At 44.2% G+C, this 20,611-nt stretch overlaps 1 protein-coding gene across 1 annotated transcript in view; it reads right to left on the reverse strand.

The window, feature by feature from the left end:
• Nucleotides 1–3,109: 3,109 nt before the first annotated feature.
• LOC117533374 (GPI ethanolamine phosphate transferase 2-like) overlaps nt 3,110–20,611 on the reverse strand; it is a gene marked incomplete at its 3' end in the record, with an annotated part of 35,164 nt that continues 17,662 nt past the window's right edge. Inside the window, exon 5 of the mRNA XM_034197070.1 lies at nt 3,110–3,248. Within this exon, the coding sequence (XP_034052961.1) occupies nt 3,110–3,248 (139 nt within the window). The remainder of the gene's footprint in view (nt 3,249–20,611) is intronic.

The raw sequence follows: 20,611 nt of genomic DNA on the forward strand, positions 1-20,611 counted from the left end.
CATTTCCGAACATTTTCTCTGCTTTTGCGGGTCGATTTCCCTGTTTTTGGTGTTTTTAGCAGGTTTATCGGTCGCTTCGCGACCGATTTCAATAGGGTCTTCGCCGACCTAGGTCTCAGACCCTAATAATAATGAATAATCCGTCCAATTTCAATCTTGTTCGATTTAACATTGAAGTGGATGGGAGATCCTCACTGTAGGGGCCGTCCCGACATGATGTCGGCCATCTTTAATGGGCTTTTGGCCCTCTTTTGCCCTGTTTTTGGAGGGTTTTGCATGGTTATCGCTCGCTACGCGAGCGACTACATTGATCGTACGATATCAATTATGCGAGTTTCGATCACGTGGGCTGCGCCCACGTGACTGGGCTAACCCAGCCTATCAGCCGTCATCATTTCCGAACATTTTCTCTGCTTTTGCGGGTCGATTTCCCTGTTTTTGGTGTTTTTAGCAGGTTTATCGGTCGCTTCGCGACCGATTTCAATAGGGTCTTCGCCGACCTAGGTCTCAGACCCTAATAATAATCCGTCCAATTTCAATCTTGTTCGATTTAACATTGAAGTGGATGGAGATCCTCACTGTAGGGGCCGTCCCGACATGATGTCGGCCATCTTTAATGGGCTTTTGGCCCTCTTTTTCCCTGTTTTTGGAGGGTTTTGCATGGTTATCGCTCGCTACGCGAGCGACTACATTGATCGTACGATATCAATTATGCGAGTTTCGATCACGTGGGCTGCGCCCACGTGACTGGGCTAACCCAGCCTATCAGCCGTCATCATTTCCGAACATTTTCTCTGCTTTTGCGGGTCGATTTCCCTGTTTTTGGTGTTTTTAGCAGGTTTATCGGTCGCTTCGCGACCGATTTCAATAGGGTCTTCGCCGACCTAGGTCTCAGACCCTAATAAATAATCCGTCCAATTTCAATCTTGTTCGATTTAACATTGAAGTGGATGGGAGATCCTCAGTATAGGCCGTCCCGACATGATGTCGGCCATCTTTAATGGGCTTTTGGCCCTCTTTTGGCCTGTTTTTGGAGGGTTTTGCATGGTTATCGCTCGCTACGCGAGCGACTACATTGATCGTACGATATCAATTATGCGAGTTTCGATCACGTGGGCTACGCCCACGTGACTGGGCTAACCCAGCCTATCAGCCGTCATCATTTCCGAACATTTTCTCTGCTTTTGCGGGTAGATTTCCCTGTTTTTGGTGTTTTTAGCAGGTTTATCGGTCGCTTCGCGACCGATTTCAATAGGGTCTTCGCCGACCTAGGTCTCAGACCCTAATAAATAATCCGTCCAATTTCAATCTTGTTCGATTTAACATTGAAGTGGATGGGAGATCCTCAGTATAGGCCGTCTCGACATGATGTCGGCCATCTTTAATGGGCTTTTGGCCCTCTTTTTCCCTGTTTTTGGAGGGTTTTGCATGGTTATCGCTCGCTACGCGAGCGACTACATTGATCGTACGATATCAATTATGCGAGTTTCGATCACGTGGGCTGCGCCCACGTGACTGGGCTAACCCAGCCTATCAGCCGTCATCATTTCCGAACATTTTCTCTGCTTTTGCGGGTCGATTTCCCTGTTTTTGGTGTTTTTAGCAGGTTTATCGGTCGCTTCGCGACCGATTTCAATAGGGTCTTCGCCGACCTAGGTCTCAGACCCTAATAATAATCCGTCCAATTTCAATCTTGTTCGATTTAACATTGAAGTGGATGGAGATCCTCACTGTAGGGGCCGTCCCGACATGATGTCGGCCATCTTTAATGGGCTTTTGGCCCTCTTTTTCCCTGTTTTTGGAGGGTTTTGCATGGTTATCGCTCGCTACGCGAGCGACTACATTGATCGTACGATATCAATTATGCGAGTTTCGATCACGTGGGCTGCGCCCACGTGACTGGGCTAACCCAGCCTATCAGCCGTCATCATTTCCGAACATTTTCTCTGCTTTTGCGGGTCGATTTCCCTGTTTTTGGTGTTTTTAGCAGGTTTATCGGTCGCTTCGCGACCGATTTCAATAGGGTCTTCGCCGACCTAGGTCTCAGACCCTAATAATAATCCGTCCAATTTCAATCTTGTTCGATTTAACATTGAAGTGGATGGAGATCCTCACTGTAGGGGCCGTCCCGACATGATGTCGGCCATCTTTAATGGGCTTTTGGCCCTCTTTTTCCCTGTTTTTGGAGGGTTTTGCATGGTTATCGCTCGCTACGCGAGCGACTACATTGATCGTACGATATCAATTATGCGAGTTTCGATCACGTGGGCTGCGCCCACGTGACTGGGCTAACCCAGCCTATCAGCCGTCATCATTTCCGAACATTTTCTCTGCTTTTGCGGGTCGATTTCCCTGTTTTTGGTGTTTTTAGCAGGTTTATCGGTCGCTTCGCGACCGATTTCAATAGGGTCTTCGCCGACCTAGGTCTCAGACCCTAATAATACTACATGGTAATTATATAGCGCTTTTCCTTGTGCTCAAAGACGCTTTAAAATTAGGGTTTATTAGAGGATCAGGATATGGCACTGACTTTAACTGATACTATTTTGTTGCTTTTGTTTTTCTGCTGCCTCCACCCACAGCAGTACATTGCTTAGCTTCTTGCTGGTACTAATTAGGGATGCCAGAAACTGACCATGATCAAAATCGAAAATCGGACAGCCCTAGCGAATAATAATCTAATATTCGACGCTTCCTCCAAGTTTACAGTAAAACAAACTGGTGGTGTGACCAATGGCCATTTACAATTATTAATACTATTACTATTATTAGCATTAGTCTATATTTTGGTTGAAACTAAGCCAGGGAAAAGACTGTAACGAATATTCAAATGACCAAATAATCGCTGGCATCCCTAGTAGTAATATCTGTTACTCCAAACAGGGGGGGGGTGCTGACATCCATCTAATGTAGGGAATACACTGACTATGGATAAGAACCTCATACAACCCCACTTCAAACATTCCCAATTATTGCTTTTAAAATCACGTCTTGTCCACACACTTCATGACTCTGCATGTTGACAGGCTGAAGCTGTAATGGTATCACCCCCCCCACCCGCCACACAGAATCTGCCCACAGCTTATTTAAGCAAAATTAGACGGTTTACCTTTTCTTTTGAAGGCCGGACTTAAGAGCACCAGGGGCGTATTGATCTCCGGCTCGGAGGATCCTCCGTGGCTGCCGGTCTCCGACATGCCGTGGTCCCCGCACAGCACCAGCAGGTAGGGCAAGGACCCCTCGGCCTCCTGGGGGACACACACACACCAAGGTTAATGCACTCCCACTGTATGTGATCTGTGAGTGAAAAACCTCAAAGCTCAGAGGAGTGAATAATTCAAGGATGTCACCAAATGAAAAAAAAAAGAATATCCAGTTTGGATGTCACTGGGTCACATGGAATGAAAGCCACTTTTTGAGACTTTTCAAGAAGAAAGATTTATAAGCAATATAGGTATTTCCTACTTGTCCAATGTAGTAATACAATGTACAATGCTGCATTGATTTGGAGTCACTGGGTTCTCATGACATGAAAGCTCAAAAAAGAGGAAACGTTTTAATTAACAACAGCTGAATTTCAATAACACTATTTGTATAAAATATAAAAATCCAAACAAAAGAGTTAAGCCCACAACTGCAGTGTTGAGATACAATGTTGCATTGATTTGGAGTCTGTGAAAGGGAACAACTGGGGGGGAAACCTTTGGGGAAAAAAATAGATTTTAAAGAAGAAATAACTACATTTTCTTAACAATATTGTAATTCTGCATGAATTTGGAATCATTAGGTCACATGTCATAAAAGCTGATAAAGAAACTTTGGAATATTCAAAACAATATTCATATGAAATGGTGGAGTAAAATTACTGCTGCTGGGGTCGTTTTGATGTTGTCATAATGTTGGAGACATTTAACAGCAGCAGACAAGGAAGGTATTGAATTATTACTCAAGAAAAGGAAGTCCTGACAGACGCTTCCTGACTTTCACTTCATCTGCAAAGGGAAAAAACAATGCAGTGGTAACGGCAGCAAACAAACACAGGATGATTCTTTCTGAGGCTGAGAGACTTTGATCTCACCGGGTTCCTCCCCTCAGTGATTCCCTTTCAACTAGACGTCACGACAACCTTCTATTGACTCGACAAGGAGGCATTGTGAGTCACGGCAGAGGGGGCTGATCGGAAAACACGACTGCAGATGTTAACAAAACAAAAGCCAAATCTTACCACACATTACAAAACTCTCAAAAGACTCATCAGTTATAGAGATGTAGCATGTAAAGATAAAAATCATTTATTGTGAGCAATTCTATCAACCCTTGATGAAAACACAACCTGAAAGACAGCATAAGCAATGATTTTTGAAAGGCTGAGATCAATTCAAGTCAGATGAAATGTTACTCACATTGAGGATGACTTTATGCGCACAGACACGCAGAAAAGACCATCGTCAGCATAAGTGTAAATGTAGCTGTAGCTCAAATAAATCGAATGCTGTTAATCCAAAGCCAAACTGAGCCAGCGTGCTCTCAGCTGAGCCATTATATCTGTTACTCACTCAGCAAAGACTGCCCTCTGTCCTACATCTTACCTGTTGGATGCCTGTTATAAACATCATTGGACACATGGGACCCAAAAAAGGCCGGTACTAAACACCAGTGAGCCCCCACACTGATGTGTGGGGGCTCTACAAAAGATCCTTTCAGTTTACCCTTATTGCAACATGTGAGCAGTCAATTGCTCAGATTACAATTGAGACAATTGCAGATAGACTGGCACATTGGTGAAAGGGGCTGAACCAGTAAACAAACGCAGGAAAAGTCAGAGTTTACCTCTGTCCTCGAAGGATGAAAAGCACCAGGAGCCTTTAGGGAGACTTTTTCCCCACTTGATAAGAAAAACGTTTTTGAAAACCAATACACAAGGTACCATGCATGCTGAATTCAATAACTCATGTTCTTCATAAGCAAGCCAAAAAAAGAACAAGCCTAATGGTTTCCATTTTTACTCTGAAATCTTGCCTCTCCATCTGGTAAATCAGTGATTACAACCAACAGGTACTTTACCGTAGGGGGGGTTCTTTGAAAGCGGCCATGCAGGATGTATGGAAAGCTTGCCAAATTAACTTAACTTAAAAATACTAAATGTAATTAGTTTAAAGACAAATAAAGTCCACATATTATTGTTAGGAACAGCCAAATAGGAGTTTTAATTGGTGTTAATTTGATCTTCAGAAGTTTTAGAAAAACCAAAAAGCTGCCCTTCAACCTCAATTGGTTAAAATAGCAACTATTAGCATCAAGAAGTGGCATTTGCTAGCTTAAAAATAATTAATAAATAGTCAAATATATATCTTAAATAATGGACCTTTGTTGGAATTTAGATGCAGCAGTTTTGTAGACTCTTATTTTACCATTTTTTCCTTGTACATTCATTAGCCGTGTTTCCCCCCTCTCATCATGTGCAACATCTTGTAAGATCACTGTCTAATGGACAAGCTATCGCCGTTAGCCAGGAGTTGGCTAGAATATCTGAAGTGAAGTTTACTGAGCTTTATAGAAACAAGGCTGCATCAGGATATCTGACGACAATGCTTCCATCGATGACTTCCCGACTGTTACATGGATGTATAATAAGAACTGGATACAGTGTCGGAGGCGGGGTCTTGTTCTTTCCTATGAGAGCTCATTGGCGCATGAGGACAAAATGGCCCAACTTTTGAGAGAGCGAAATGTCACAGATTACCCATCATGCCTGGCTGTCAGAGCAGAAAAACCCATATGTGCGCTCACAGAGCATGCGCCCCTTAAGCCCCGCCCCCCGAGCGCCCACTCTCGGCTCAGTAGAATGAATGGAGACAGAAAATAAATCTAGATTCGGCTTTTAGTGCATTTCACAACTTTAAGGACCTAATGATTATAATAAGGGCTATCAAATAGTTCATACGTGGTAGTTTCTTTTTTTAAATGACCCGCTGATTTGCAGACGTCTCTTTCCCAATGTTAGTCAATGGGAAAAAGTCTTTCTGGGCCCAGTGACGTCACAGACTGATACGGAAATTGTAGTACCGCCGTTTGGACACAACGAATATTTTCATCAGAGTCCGGTGCACTTCCTGGGGGCTTGGACTGTTAGGGGAACTTTTCCATAACAGTGTTTCCATCTACACGATTCCAACTTTTCCATCAATGACTTCCGGACTGTTTGGGCCGACAAGGATTGCACCGAGAGCTTCACCATGGCCCTTTCTCATTTCTCTAACTCCCCTCCTCCACTCCCCTCCTCGACTCCTATCCTCGATACTTAGTCCCGCCCACAGGAGATGCGAGCGGAGGAGCCGAGGAGGGGAACCGAGGAGAGAGGAGGGGAAGCAGCAGGCGGTTAGAGAAATGAGAACTCCTCTCCTCTGAGCGGTCATTTTAAAGAGACGTCCATTAATGATGACAGGAGGCACAGCAGCCCTCTGTCTGATGGACAGATGTGTTCATGACCACTTATATATTTACTTTTAATTCATTCATAGTGCGGTATAATGAGACAATAACAGGCTACAGACGCGGACACACACACACACACACATATATATATATATATGTATATATTTATATAAATATATACAATTTCAGAATCAAACAGAGCACTCTCATAACGTAACACTATCAGAGACTGGATATGAAAATGAGAAAGGGCCCATGTCTTCAACATGAGCCTGAGTCTTCAGAGGGTCTCTGTGCTGTTGAGGACGTCCCGCCTCGTCCCTGTGTCTAAGACGCTGTGTGCCTGTGGCTACAAATACTTTTATTGCAGATTTGAACTTCAACTGATATTTGTATAAATATTTATTTATTTTATTCCAATATGGTGCAACTGCACAAAACTTTTAACTACCAACGTGTTTTGATTGATATAATTAACGCTGTAAAATATAACATAGGGTATGAACCATGCGTGCGAATGAAAGGATATTTACAATATCTCCTCTGATAGAGTAAAGCAGTCAGGGTACGTCAGAAAAAAACAGGAACCAATGTGGTAAATGTTCAATTGCTTTTAGAAAAACTTTGCGTTATAATATAACATATGGCTCAATAACAGGAGAATATTCAGGACTTTCGTGAGCACAGATTATTACAAGAAAGAAGAAGAACAATAGAGATAACACACTACACATTTTAACATTTAATTTCTCTACTACACGGCTCAGATTACACGGCACTCTGCCGGTCAGGTTTGGGACGTTTTGCACTTCAAACACTTAAAGCAGCAGCCAAACCTTATAAATCGGAAATATCCAGAAGAGAAAATTGAGGCCATGTGATCTCCATTAACACAAAGGTGTGATGGAGGTCTTTATGAGCGGCGGGTCCTGCTTTCCAATCATGTTTTAATGGAGAGTTTTGCGTGCGTCCACTCTGCAGGTAGACCATGTCCCTGCCCCTAAATGAACTCCCTGAAATAGCCCACCCGTATTACATTACAACAGAAACGTTGAGTGGATTACTACCTCGCTTTCTCCATCACTGCAGCAAGAACTATGATTCGTTCCACCACTGGAGAATGAAGCAGCAAAAAGTCAGCCAACATGTAAGAAGGCATGTGGTTGTAGAGAAAACAGAGATGTGTAGAAGCTTCTAAAGGTATCCCCAATGGGATGAGTCTATTTTTAGGTGGCTCTGCTGCAGTAGAAAAGAACAGCCACAGCTTTTTAATGTGACTGAAACGAGATACATTCAAAGAGTGAACTTGGAGCACATATGGGGCTGCCACTGCCCAAAACACACAGATGTCGCCTTGAGCATTCAGAAACAGGATTGTGGTGAAATGTTGCATCGACATTTCCCATTCACTGTCTTTTGGAAAGAGGAAAAAGCCTACAGTCGTATCTGCAATTGGGCTTTTTTTCCATTCAAGAGATGCTAAAGGCTTGAAGGGAGATTGTACGCCCGTGCTGACATGACTTGACAATCTAAATACGAGCTAAATGACAAACGAAACTATGCCCATTAACAACACACACACAGGGTACAAAGACAATATGCATGCGCAGCTGTTGGGCCGCGGCGGAGGAAACAAAGCCCCAGGACTTGCAAACTGATCAGAGACGAAATTAAAGATAACAGCGATGCTTAACAGTTTATTAAATCTCTGTGGTTGCTGCGACAGATAGTATAATAACTGCCGGGGACAAATTATCTGTGTAATTAAACGACAATCCGATCATGCTGAAAAAAACTTGATAGTATCACATTAATATATTGATCATTACTCGAGATTTGCATATTTCATTTATTTGCTATAGCAAATAAATGAAATATGCAAATCTCAATATATATATTGACATTAGGGGTGTAACGGTTCACAGAATTCACGGTTCGGTACGTACCTCGGTTATGGGGTCACGGTTCGGTACGGGTTCGGTACAACAAGAAAAAGCAAAAAAAAGGCCCAAATGCATAATTCCAGGTTTGTTGTTATTTATTTTTGAACAGAAGTGCAAGTTTCAGTTTAAAAAGAAGGAACTCTAACATTTTGAATAATTAACTGTATTAAACAGTTAAAAACAAACCACAAACAGTACCCCACACACTCAGATGCCCAGATTATCTATAATGGCTGATGTCCAGCGACGTGCAGTCAGTGGAGGCAGGGGAGGCAGATGTGTTGTAAATGTGATTTATGTATGATTCCAATCGCTTTTTATAGTCAAAATCAGCAAATTTGCCGAGCTCCGCTACAAATACTGGTAGCGATGAGAAGTGAGGCAGGGACGAGCTCTGCCTCTCGTAAGCCCACAGTAACTGGCTGGAGCGCGGGCACTTATTTTGTGAGCGCGCTCAAGCCAGTTACTGTGGGGTGAGGTGAGGCACAGATGAGATCTGCCTCACCTCAGAATGCGTCACCCCACAGAAACTGGCTGGAAAGCGGGCCCTAAGCGCATGCGTAATGTTTGTAGATCCCTCTATTACATTTATCCTCGCCATCCATAGTCTCTAAATAACTTATTTCACGTATATATGATATTTAGGCTCGCTGGTCTCATCATGCAACAGCAATGAAAAAAGCACCAGGGGAGGCAGCCATAACCTCTGCCGCACTGAAGGGGGCGCAAGTGAGCCCACAGGTTCTTGTTGCTACTGTTATTCTACGCAGAGACGGTAGCAAACAACAAACTAGACTTTTGAAACTAGAGGAAGATAAGGAGGACTTTTACAAAAAAGTAATAGAGATTGTTGTCCAGAAGGAAAGCATGGACTTCATCTTCAAGTCAAGGTAAGACCACAATTGTAATGCAAATGGCTCTTACTAAGAAAGAACAATCCAATATTTAGATTTTGGGTATCCTTTTGTTGAACGGTCTGTTTAAAATGAATCGAAGCATCAGACTAAAAAAGCTTTGGAAAATAACCGAATATTTCGATTAAGGTCAAAATATAATATTTGTAAATCTGACTCTGAAAGAGTCAGTGCCTCACCAGCCATTAACCTCGTCGCACGTCACTGCTGATGTCAAACAAAAAGGTTCAATAAGCTGTAAATCTAAAAAGAATGTCTTGAAAATATTACATCATAAATAATAAGAAAGTGTTTCAAGAGCGCATAGCCGTTGAAATATATATGCCAATAGCTTCCGTTATTTCTTTTGGTCTCACGGCTTTCATGTCTATTGGCTTCTTAAAAACAGCAGGGTTGTCTTTTGCCGGGCTCCAGTGATTGGCAAATCTGGGTGACAACTCCGACACACCGTCCACAGGGAAGCCAAAATGTTCCCACACAGCTGATTTAAAAGAAGCAGGTGGGTTCTAGCTCCTGTGTGTTATCTGAAATCGCCATACTAACTTTTCTTCTTCTTTTATTTTGATGGTTTTGTTGTTGTGTTTCTTTTTGTTCTTCATTTGTTGTTTAAGGGCGGCTGGCAAACAGTTTATAGGCGCAATACCGCCCCCTGGATTATAAATGACAGACTTTTTTCCCCACTCGTAAAAAAAAAGGCGTATTCGTCGTGTGACTGCATGTGCCGAACCGTGACATCCGAACCGTGACGGTACGGGACAAATACGGATACCGTTACAATTCTAATTGACATGGATTACTATTATGAAAACTCCTAAAATCTTTTTGGAAATATTAATTTACTACAAAAACTGTATAGTGGCATTGAGTGGATTTTAAAGTTGAAAGAAAGTTATATATATATATAGATAGAAGTGTGGTGTTGAGTTTAATGGATTTTAATGGAGAGAAACAGATGTTCATATGCAAAAAAATTATGAGGCAGCACTAAAGCCTCACAGAGCAAATCAGTCGGATTCATTTTCAGAATTGAAAATTAGAAACCAAGCCAGTACATCTGAATATAGTGAGTAAACAATAGTTAATAGTAAATTTGTTCCATTCATGACAACTCCGGAAAAGTGTTTGTTCTATGTCACACAGGCTCCACCCTCTACTGGACTCTATGGGTACTACTCTCATCAATGATACGCGAGCATTCAGACACTGAAGTTGCATAAACGTAGCTGGCCAATCGGGGCGAGCCTACCTGAATGCGCGCGCAGAACCCACAGTATATAACGCCTCCTGACTGTCATCCTTTTCTCTTCAGCGAGCAGGACAAACCGTTATTGATTCGCCACTCCTAGTGCCCCGGCCCTGTCCTTCGTGCCCTGGCTTAATAGCGGGCGCCGATCCCCACCGCTTCTGCTTTGAATGTTTGGGGCCTGACCACGCCGTGGACGGTGTGAACCATTCTCCGTCCTGCAATGGCTGCCGGATGCTCCCACGGCTCAGACGCCAGCACCGATTGGAGCATTTCCATGCACACTACATCTCACCGGATGAGGCGGAGGACCAGGTGGAGCTCGATGTGGTGAAGATGGAGGACCAGGATGTGGCCGGGGAGGTGCCGTTCACGTTCACCATTCCGGCGGGCCGGGCGGCTCCATTTGTCGAGGAGGAAGATGACGAGGACTTTTCGTTGTCGGGCGCTTCCGGGTCCGGCGTCCATGAGGGTCCACCGCATAGGTCTGCCTGTCAGGGCTTCCCGTCAGGACTTCCCCCTGGTGATGGCCATTGCGGTGGAGCGTGTAGGGCTACCGCTCCCCAGAGTCCTGCACGGGTCTGATTTTCAAGACCCGCTCCCGCCCCGCACCCGCGACGTGCAATACCGAACCCGCCCCGCTACCCGCACATATTGCCAATTAGTTCCGCAACCCGACCCGACCCGTCGGCACAAGATCCGCAACCCGACCCGAACCCGCATAGCCTATGAGCAGTGAAAACGTGCAATTATTAACACACGCAGTTTCATATTTGTCTCAGAAAGCGTGGGATGTTGGTTATTTCCTCCATCTAGGATGACACAAAAAGCCTCCCAGACGTTGGATTTCGCTCTTGAGGAAGTGTTATTGAAAATGCTGTATTCTCCGCTAGAGAGCTTCACCTCAGCCATTTCGAATGTGGCGCGCACAGCAGCAGATTGATGCGCTGCAGAGGTTATGATTATGCGCGGTCCCGCGGGGGAGAGGTCTGAGGATTTTAAACATTAAACTAATTTATTATTATTTTAATATATTTATTATGCAATACCCGCGACCCGACCCGCATCATCTTTGTTTTACCCAGAACCGAACCCGGAAAAAAGCGTTTGAAAAAATACCACCCGCGAATCACCTTTTTTGCGGGTCACCCGTCGGCCCGGTCCGTCCGGCGCAGCCGGCCTTCGTTTCGCCCCCGTTGCCAGATATCTGGCACTGTGTCGAGGCGACGTGGCGGCCGCCACTGAAGATGAAGGCGGCAGCAACTTAAGATGAAGGCTCCAGTGGCTGGTTTGGTGGGAATTCTCAGGGTACAGGGCCACACAGACACAGCGTGCCCCCCCTTGATGAGAGCCTGGCAGCCCATCTGCTCCCACAGGCAGCAGGATGGGCGGAGGGGAAAAAGCCTCTGCCCCGAGAAACGCTGGAATATTTTGACAAAATATTCCGGCTCGGAGCACAGATGGCGGCAGCAGCCAATAATCTGGGTGTGTTGGGCATGTTGCTGATTACTCCTCAGCAGGACGCCCCGTCTCAGGACCGGAGTGATTATTTGGACCGCAGCATTGGACAGATGAACAATCTGATCCATGGTGTAGCTGCCGCAGCTGGCCGTGTAATGTCCCTGGCGACAGTGGGATCACGTCACGTGTGGTTGGGACTCACGGCGCTCTCCAGAAAAGATCGTGATGATCTACTTGGGGCCCCCATATCCACAGAAGGGCTCTTTGGGTCGATCACTTCGGTCACACAGCGCTTCAGATGCTTGGAGGAAGAAAGGTCGCAGCTCAGCCGCATGCTGCCTCTGGTAGAGAGAGGCGCCGGTATGAGCACCCACAGCTCCCGTTGCTCCTTCTACCTACTCATCTGGTCCCGCGGAACCGGCTCAATACCAGCATCCATGCGGACAGGCTGTGCGATCCCGACAGAGGGCTTCAGGGTGGGGTGCGCCTTCCGTGCCGGAGATGACGGGCTGTGGGAGGAAGTGTCCCGGCAGCGAGAGATATGTGTCTCACCACCCAAGACGCGAGGGTGAATCCTTCCGCCTCCTCCCACTGTGATATACGAAATGTTATGTGTGAAAAATGCATTAGATAAAAATGATTGCATTTATCCCAGAGTAACGGCCCGTCCACACAGCAGCGTGCGTTGAAAGCTTCACCATTCACTTTGAATGGGGTGACGTCACTTTTCGCCGAACTGCATTGCGGGAAGCGGAGCTTTGCCGGCGTGGCTCACTGCAAAAGTTGAGCAATGTTCAACTTTTGAAGCCTCGGCAGAAGCGTCAGCCAATCGAATCATATGCCAGTATAAGCTCTAGCCAATCAAACCACTGCTTGTGTGTCAGGGGCGGGAGATTCATGTGATTGGCTGTTGGTCGAGTTTCAGACACGCCCGCCGGCAAGCTTCAACGCACGCCGCTGTGTGGACGGGCCGTAAGAGTCGTCTCTCTCCACAATTCCACATTTCCCCATAATGTTAACTGTGCAGATTCCCCACTCGCTGCCCCAGTTGTAACTCCAGTAAAGGATGCAGCTAGTGGGCGCACGCATGTGAGGGTAATAAACAGCAGGAAGTGCTGTCAAAGCGCTATGCGGGTGCAGGAACATTATGGCCGGCGTGTTGTTGTTAGGAAACACACCTCACCTAGTGTAAAAACTCTGATTAATGCATTTCACCGTCTGGGTGAAGACGGCATTATGTGCGTTCAAGGACCTCAGTAGAAAATCTGCCCTTTCTGTGTCAGCCCCCCATGGGCCAAACTTCCTTTTATGGAGGGTTTGTCGGGGGAGTGGGCCACCAGGGAGCACCACAGCTGATTGCATGTCCCCTAACACAGTTTTATGGGGAATGGAAGCTCAGCTGTGTACTGACAGAGTGGATGGACAGGACACTGAAACTGGGTTACTCACTCCAGTTTTGCAGCGTCCCTCCTCCGTTCAGGGGCATAAGAGAGGCAAATCTATCATCCCAGGAGGAGATAGGTTTCCTTTTGACAGAGATTCAGGCCCTGTTGCAAAAACAGGCGGTGTCTGTTGTGCACTCTCAGGACAGAGAGAAGGGACTTTATTCCATGTACTTCCTGGTTCCCAAGAAGACGGCAGAATTCAAACCCATTCTGGATCTTCGCATCCTGAATCAGCACATTTCCTGCAAAAAGTTCCATATGTTAACCATAAAACAATTACTGGAACTAGTGCAGCCGGGCGATTGGTTCACAACCATCGACCTGAAGGACGCTTACTTTCATGTCGAAATGTCTCCAAAGCACAGAAAATATTTGCGTTTTGCATTCCAGGGGATAGTCTACGAGTACAACAGACTACCGTTCGGCTACTCCCTATCCCACGCACGTTCAGCAAATGTGTGGCCACAGCGCTTCAGCCGCTTCGCGACCATGGCATGAGGGTTTTCTTTTACCTGGACGACCTCATAGTCATGGCCAGGTCCAGGGAATGGGCAATGTTCCACACAGCCCAATTGATCCTACACCTAACCAAGATTTGCGGTCAATTGGAAGAAGAGCAGTCCCATACCTCACCAGCAGGTGGAGTATCTGGGGATTTTGCTCAATGCAGGCAGACTACGTGCCACCCTGTCAGAGAGCAGACAGGCATCCTTGCTTCGGGCAGTTTGCAGACTGCGACAGGGGGCAACGGTGACGGCTTTGACCATCATGCACACTCTGGGTCCCATGGCGGCTGCTCACCTCGTGGTACCGCTGGGGTTACTGCATATGCGTCGCCTGCAGAGGTGGTTTGCCGGCCTTCGTTTAGATCCCAAGAGGCACAAACGACATCTGGAGTGACATCTCAGTGGAGGACAACCTCCGATACTAGGGGTCCCCAAAGCATATGCGGAGGGGAACTCCAATGGGGCGGGTTACCTCCTACATCACGGTGTTCACAGATGCATCCGTGACAGGATGGGGGGGACCTGCTTAGAGAGAGCTATAGGTGGTGGCTGGCCTCTGACAGAGACTCAGCACATCAACCTTCTAGAGCTGCGGGCAGTAGTGTTGGTCCTACAGCACTTCAAACCCTTACTACAGGGCAAACATGTGCTGGTGAGGAGCGACAACCGCACCACAGTGGCGTACATCAACAGGCAGGACGGAGACGCTCCGCCGCCTTGTTGAGCACGGCGGAGAACCTGTGATTGTGGAGTTCAGAGAATGTGTTGTCTCTGAAGGCCCTCCACATCCCGGGGCGGGAGAACAGGGGGGCCGACCTCATGTCGACAGGCGGGCCCCTGCCAGACGAGTGGATGCTTCACCCGTGTAAGAGAATATTTTCATCTGATCTGTTTATAGAGTTTCTTATTGTTTTATAGAATCTGTGATACTGCAAACATCTGCTTGTAGTCAGTCAGAGACTCCTCTGTGGGTTGAGGTCACAGGTCAAACGCTTCTCCTATGTCCGTGGGGGGTTGACCTGGCAGCATCTCTTTGAGACAAGCAGACCATTGTCTCGCATCGGCTATTGATTATACGCGGGCTTTCTGGGAGCCCGCCTCTCCTCGTGTTGGTTAGATGTTTTGTGTCTTTTGGTTCAGAGATTACCTTGGTGGAGCACAAGGACAGTGTGAAACTAGGATGATCTCCCGGCCGTATGTAATTGTCTGGCTCTCAATAAATATCAGTGTATTGACAGGCGAATCCAGTTTCACTCATTTCATGATTGGCTCAACATTGCTGCAAAGAAGTTTTAACTTCACAATTGGCGTCGCGAACGGTTACCAACAAATCGTCGAGCTGGTGAGTGTAATTTCAAATCTATATTTTGACATTGCCTCGCCAGACTCTGTGATTGACGGTATAAAATTACCTGTGGAACAGATAGATGCAATATTTTTGGTTTCCTCTGTGTGTGTGCACGGCAAATATTCGGAGAGACCTTAAAGAGGGCATCAGTAATGTGGAACTTCGGTTTAAAAGCAATGTAAAGATTTGTACTGAAACGAATCGCCGAATTCTGGAGATTTCAACGGTTTAACTAGTTAAATCAACTCGCCTCGAAATTTTCCTGTTGCTGCTGCGGGTGCAGGGTGTGGGTAATTCCCCTCCCCCCCCCCCCCCCTGTGGGGAGCAGCACACACGGGGATAAACAAAGCACAGTGTCGTATCTTCTTAAATCGCACCATTATGAGTTTTGGAACTAAACAGAACTCTTATTAACGGGAAACGTGATACGAAATATTACGTCACGCTGTGTTTCATAAACTGAGGGGTTGTTGAATTTGGCTGTTGTTAAAATAAAGGGTACTGAATTCATTAAAAGTCTCTGCTCTCCGGATCGGGGAGGGCAGAGCACCACTAAATTAGCATAGTGGTTGTTGATTGAGAATAATGTGGTTATTACTCTTCAGCAGATTCCGTTCTTAGAATTAATTTAATTAATTAATATCTCTGCTCTCGGTCGGTTGAGCAGTTTTACCACTACATTTGCATAGTGGTTTTGATTGAGAATAAGGTAGTTTATTGCTCATCAACTGAATTAATGTTTAACAACACAGACTTGTATTTTCTGTTAATCACACCATAAGCTCAAGAACTAAATTGAGCTATTAAATGGGAAGGGTGGTGGCAGAATATTAGATTCACACTGTGTTTAATAAACTTACGGATTATTGAATTGGATTTTGTTTAAAAAAAAACAATTAAAAATTAAAATAATTTAAAAAAAACAATAAGTAAAAATAAGTACTGATATTTCCCTACCCCCGCTGAAGTTTCCCTAATTCGGATTAAAATTAAACTGGATGAGTTTAGCTGTCACCTGATATTTGTTGCGGGTTCATGTTTGTTTGTATAATTGTTTCGTGTTTGTTTGTATACCTGCCGTCTTGTGCATGTTTTTGTAACAACTAATAAATGAATCAGTCCACAGCCAAGGTAAAATGAATCTAAATTTCCGCAAAAGGAAAATAAATAGCAAAAAAGCCTCTGTTTTACACCCGGGAACCTCAGAGGCATAACTGCGGGTCATCTGTCTGCTCAAATAGGTCAATGTTGTATTATTTGTTTCATTTATTCTTAATCTATGTATTGTATGGTAATAATGAAAATAAAATAACCTAATGTATTGAACACATTCCGAAACAAAGCAGATAAGACAAGACTTAGACACAATGGTGATTGAACCTTTTTTGCACGATTGATGCAAAATGAAAACTTTGTCATTATCTGTTTCCAACTGGCCACTGGAATCAGATAATGGATATGAGTTGAAGTTCAATTACAGTTTTAAATATAGTTCAACATCCTTTTCTATACTCTGCTTGGTGCTGCAGAAGAAGAAAATAAAATAAAACGCAAGACACGGGGTCAGAGACAGGCGTGACCTCTGGAAGGAGAAGATAATCTGAAGCAGACCATGGCGCGACCCATTGGGGGTTTTATGACCACAGCACAAAGAGGAACATCTAATTGCAGCAGTCAGTTTATAATTTTGCCAGTACTGTTGAGCATTTTCAAAATGTATATACTTGGGCACAATTTTGAGATACTGGTACTTTATTTGAGTATCTAAAATGTTTTGCTGCTTTATTTTTCTACTCCACTACAGTTCAGTGGTAAATGGTGTACTTTTACTCCACTACATGTATTTAATACCTTTAGTTACTTTCAGATGTGGATGAATGATGTGAAATCTAATCAAGTGTTTAATCAGACTTTAGTTCCACCTGGAGTGAATCCACCAGCTACCGTATGCAGTATACAAAGTCATTCAAACTAGCTTCTCCTTTACCAGCTTTGAGAACACTTTCATGATCAATCATTATAAAACATATCATATATAGTATTCTGGAATAAACCAATCTGCACAACGACTACTTTTACTGTCGCTATTTTCACTATATTTTGATGACAATACTTTTCTACTTTTACTTGAGTAACATTTTGAATGCAGTACTTTTACTGTAACTTAGTATTCCTACACTCTGGTACTTCTACTTGTACTCAAGAACAAGATCTGAGTACCTAAGCTAACGTTAGCCAGAAACCTTCCATTTTGACACAAAGAACAATGGGGTAATTTCAAAGTAATTCGAAGTAATTCACACAGCCTCTTCCCTATGGGAGGAGCAGCAGTTTCAGCTTCATTTAAATATGTCGCGTAGTTATAGATGGATTTATTTTTTCCTCTAAAAGAGAGAATGTGTATTTTATGTTAGTATTTCAAAAAGCTCCTGGGGGAGAATCCCCCCAGACCCCCTGCGGGGGTTGGGTTTTCAGCATGTCAACTCTTTCACTTGTGAGGAAATGGCAGGATTGGCTCCAGGTCGCCTTTTTTATTTACTACAAGACAAATGTTTTTATTTTATTTTAATTTCATACAGTTCAATTAGGATTGAGACAGGGAAATAATCTAAACCTCACGCGTGGCGTTTCACTGACAAGGGGGCGATATAGCGTGTATGTAATTACATTTCAAATACTGATTTGAGCCCCACCACTGTATGGGTTAGCCCTACCATAGATTACCCAACGCAAATATCGCAAATACTCGGGAGCCGATAAGTCAATAAGTTGCTTATCGCGACAGGCACACAATAAAACAGTGGAAACAAACATGTGTTTGACTTTCATTATTTAATGAAACTGTGTGCCCTTTATAGTCTGTGTCCAATATTGTGTATTTGTATATATATATTATATATATATATCCTAAATATATGCTAAGGTCCCGCTACGGACACGATAGCAGTCGCTTCGTGCGCATGTGTGTAATTAAACCCATGATATCAAAATCTCACTCCAGCCAGGTACCCAAAGTTAGCAACCCTGTCCATACCCCAATTATATTTTATTGATGACAAGTTTGCATCCCTGCCTGTTATCGTTTTCATCACGGAGCTGGAAAAATGGTGTATTGATTACTGATCTGTGCAAGTCCAATTTGTTAACTGACTTTGGTTCTAATGTTAATGTTAATTTGATTTCAACCCATAAGTAATTATTTAAATTAACTCAACATTCCACATGATGGATTAGTGTTCCACATTTTTCCCACTAATTTGTTTATGATTAGGCCAATGGTAAAGAGAGACATTGATGACCCTGTGTCCTTTTTGTTAGCACGTGGTTCCATTTTGTCTAATGGCGTTGGACAGCTTCACTAAGAGTCACCCAGTTCTACCCTGCTACAGTCCGGCTGAGTGCAGTCACAGAGATGCTATGGCTGCTCTACATGACATTAATGGTTTGGTCCGAGAATGGACACCATTTCCTGCTCCCAGAGAGAATGACGCTCCTCACACTGAACAATACAGCCATTGACACTGTCTCACGTGGGTCTGCTCCCCCCCACCGAGCCATGAACTGGAAGCTGGAAGTCTGCTCTGAACACTTGGAACTGTCACACCAGCACCAACCCTTGGGTCAGTTAGATGAGACTAACGGCTTCACTTAGGGCATATGGGTCAGAAATATGACTCCCGTTACCACGGAGTGGGTTGTTTGTTTTTTTAAGGCTATTCATACTGCTATGCAGAGTGAAGAGCCCCTACTATTTTAACAAATAGACCTGATGTCAGGGGCCTCTTACTGTCTACTTCTGCATGTATTCACATTATATGGACCATGTTTACACCTGTTGAAACTAGGGCTGCACGGAACTCAGGCTACAATACAATCATTTTGTTCTGCTCTAACGATTCAATTTATAAATTCTACATCAAAATAGTTTGTTTTTATTGTTTCCAATGATAACGTCACCTTAAGTGGAGGAATGCAAACCTGTTTTAAAATGTAAGGTTTTGAATTTCTTTGACATTTCTCAGTAATGACACCCTCAGACGCCCACTATCATTTATGCCAGTGGTTCCCAAACTTTGTTGTGCCCAAGGCACACCAAAGGACAAAAAATAAAAATCTCAAGGCACACCTATTGTGAAAAGATAGCCCTTATAACACGTGTTATCACTCATATTATGTAAAGTATCTGTAAATGTGCATAATTATTTACTAATGCCAAATAAAATGTGACAAAGACAACTATATTACGAAATATTTCCGAAATTAATTTGAAACTTTATCAAATTAGGCTTCATCAAAGCAGCAACATACTCATTTACACCAGACAGGTCACAAAATAGAAAATGAGGCAAAGGAAACTCAGCAGAAATTCAGCACAGACAACTGTCAATGCAAGGAAGCTGCATTGTCCATGGTCCGGAACTACAAATTATAAATGTATTACTTTAAAAAAATGTAATATATTACACTACTTCGTTACTATCTACATAAAGTAACTCGGTACTTTACTCGTTACTTTCCTCGCCGAGCACGTACAAACTGCGCATGCGTGAGTGGCAATAACTTTCCTTACCAGCAGGCGGCGGTAGTCAAGCCCCCAGGTAGTGCGCCGGACTCAGATGAAAATATTCGTGCTGGCCAAACGGCGGTACTACACTTCTGGTTTGGTTGCCAGGCCCGGAAACACTTTTCCCATTGACTTACATGGGGAAAGAGTGGTCTGTAACTCGTTGGATAATTTTTTAACTAAATAAACTACCCAGTATGAACACTTGTATAGCCCTTATTAAAAAACATTCGTTCCTCAAGTTGTAAAAATGTGCTAATAACGTTATTCTGAGAGTTATTTCCCTCTGCATTATGAACGCGCATCTAATCCACGGGACCGCGCAGCCCGGCACGTTCACGTTACGTGTCCCGACCAATCAGAGCACACTGTGCTCACAGGGAGGGTGCTGGAGCCAGGCTCTGGCTGGAGCTTTTGGAGCTACAACGAGCGTTAAAGGCAGAGAGTGAAATTCAGTGAATACACGTAGTTTACAGAGATGCTGTATGAGGAACCAATGTGAGTTGCGTTTATCTTTACCCATGGATGCACAATGGGAACGGATCCATATCGTCTTACTGCCATCCCACGGAGCTGTAATAATGGATATATTGCACATGTTTGCTGTAATTCATTGTCATACTACATGGGCTGTATGATTGAATCTTGTACCGTAAATGTTGTATTAAATGGAGTTAATATTACCGATATCACTAGATCATTACTAGCTAGCCGCTAGCTGCTAACTGCCGCCTCGTTCATATCAAATCCAT

This window comes from Gymnodraco acuticeps, unplaced genomic scaffold, assembly GCF_902827175.1.
Source record: "Gymnodraco acuticeps unplaced genomic scaffold, fGymAcu1.1, whole genome shotgun sequence".
Lineage (NCBI taxonomy): Eukaryota > Metazoa > Chordata > Actinopteri > Perciformes > Bathydraconidae > Gymnodraco > Gymnodraco acuticeps.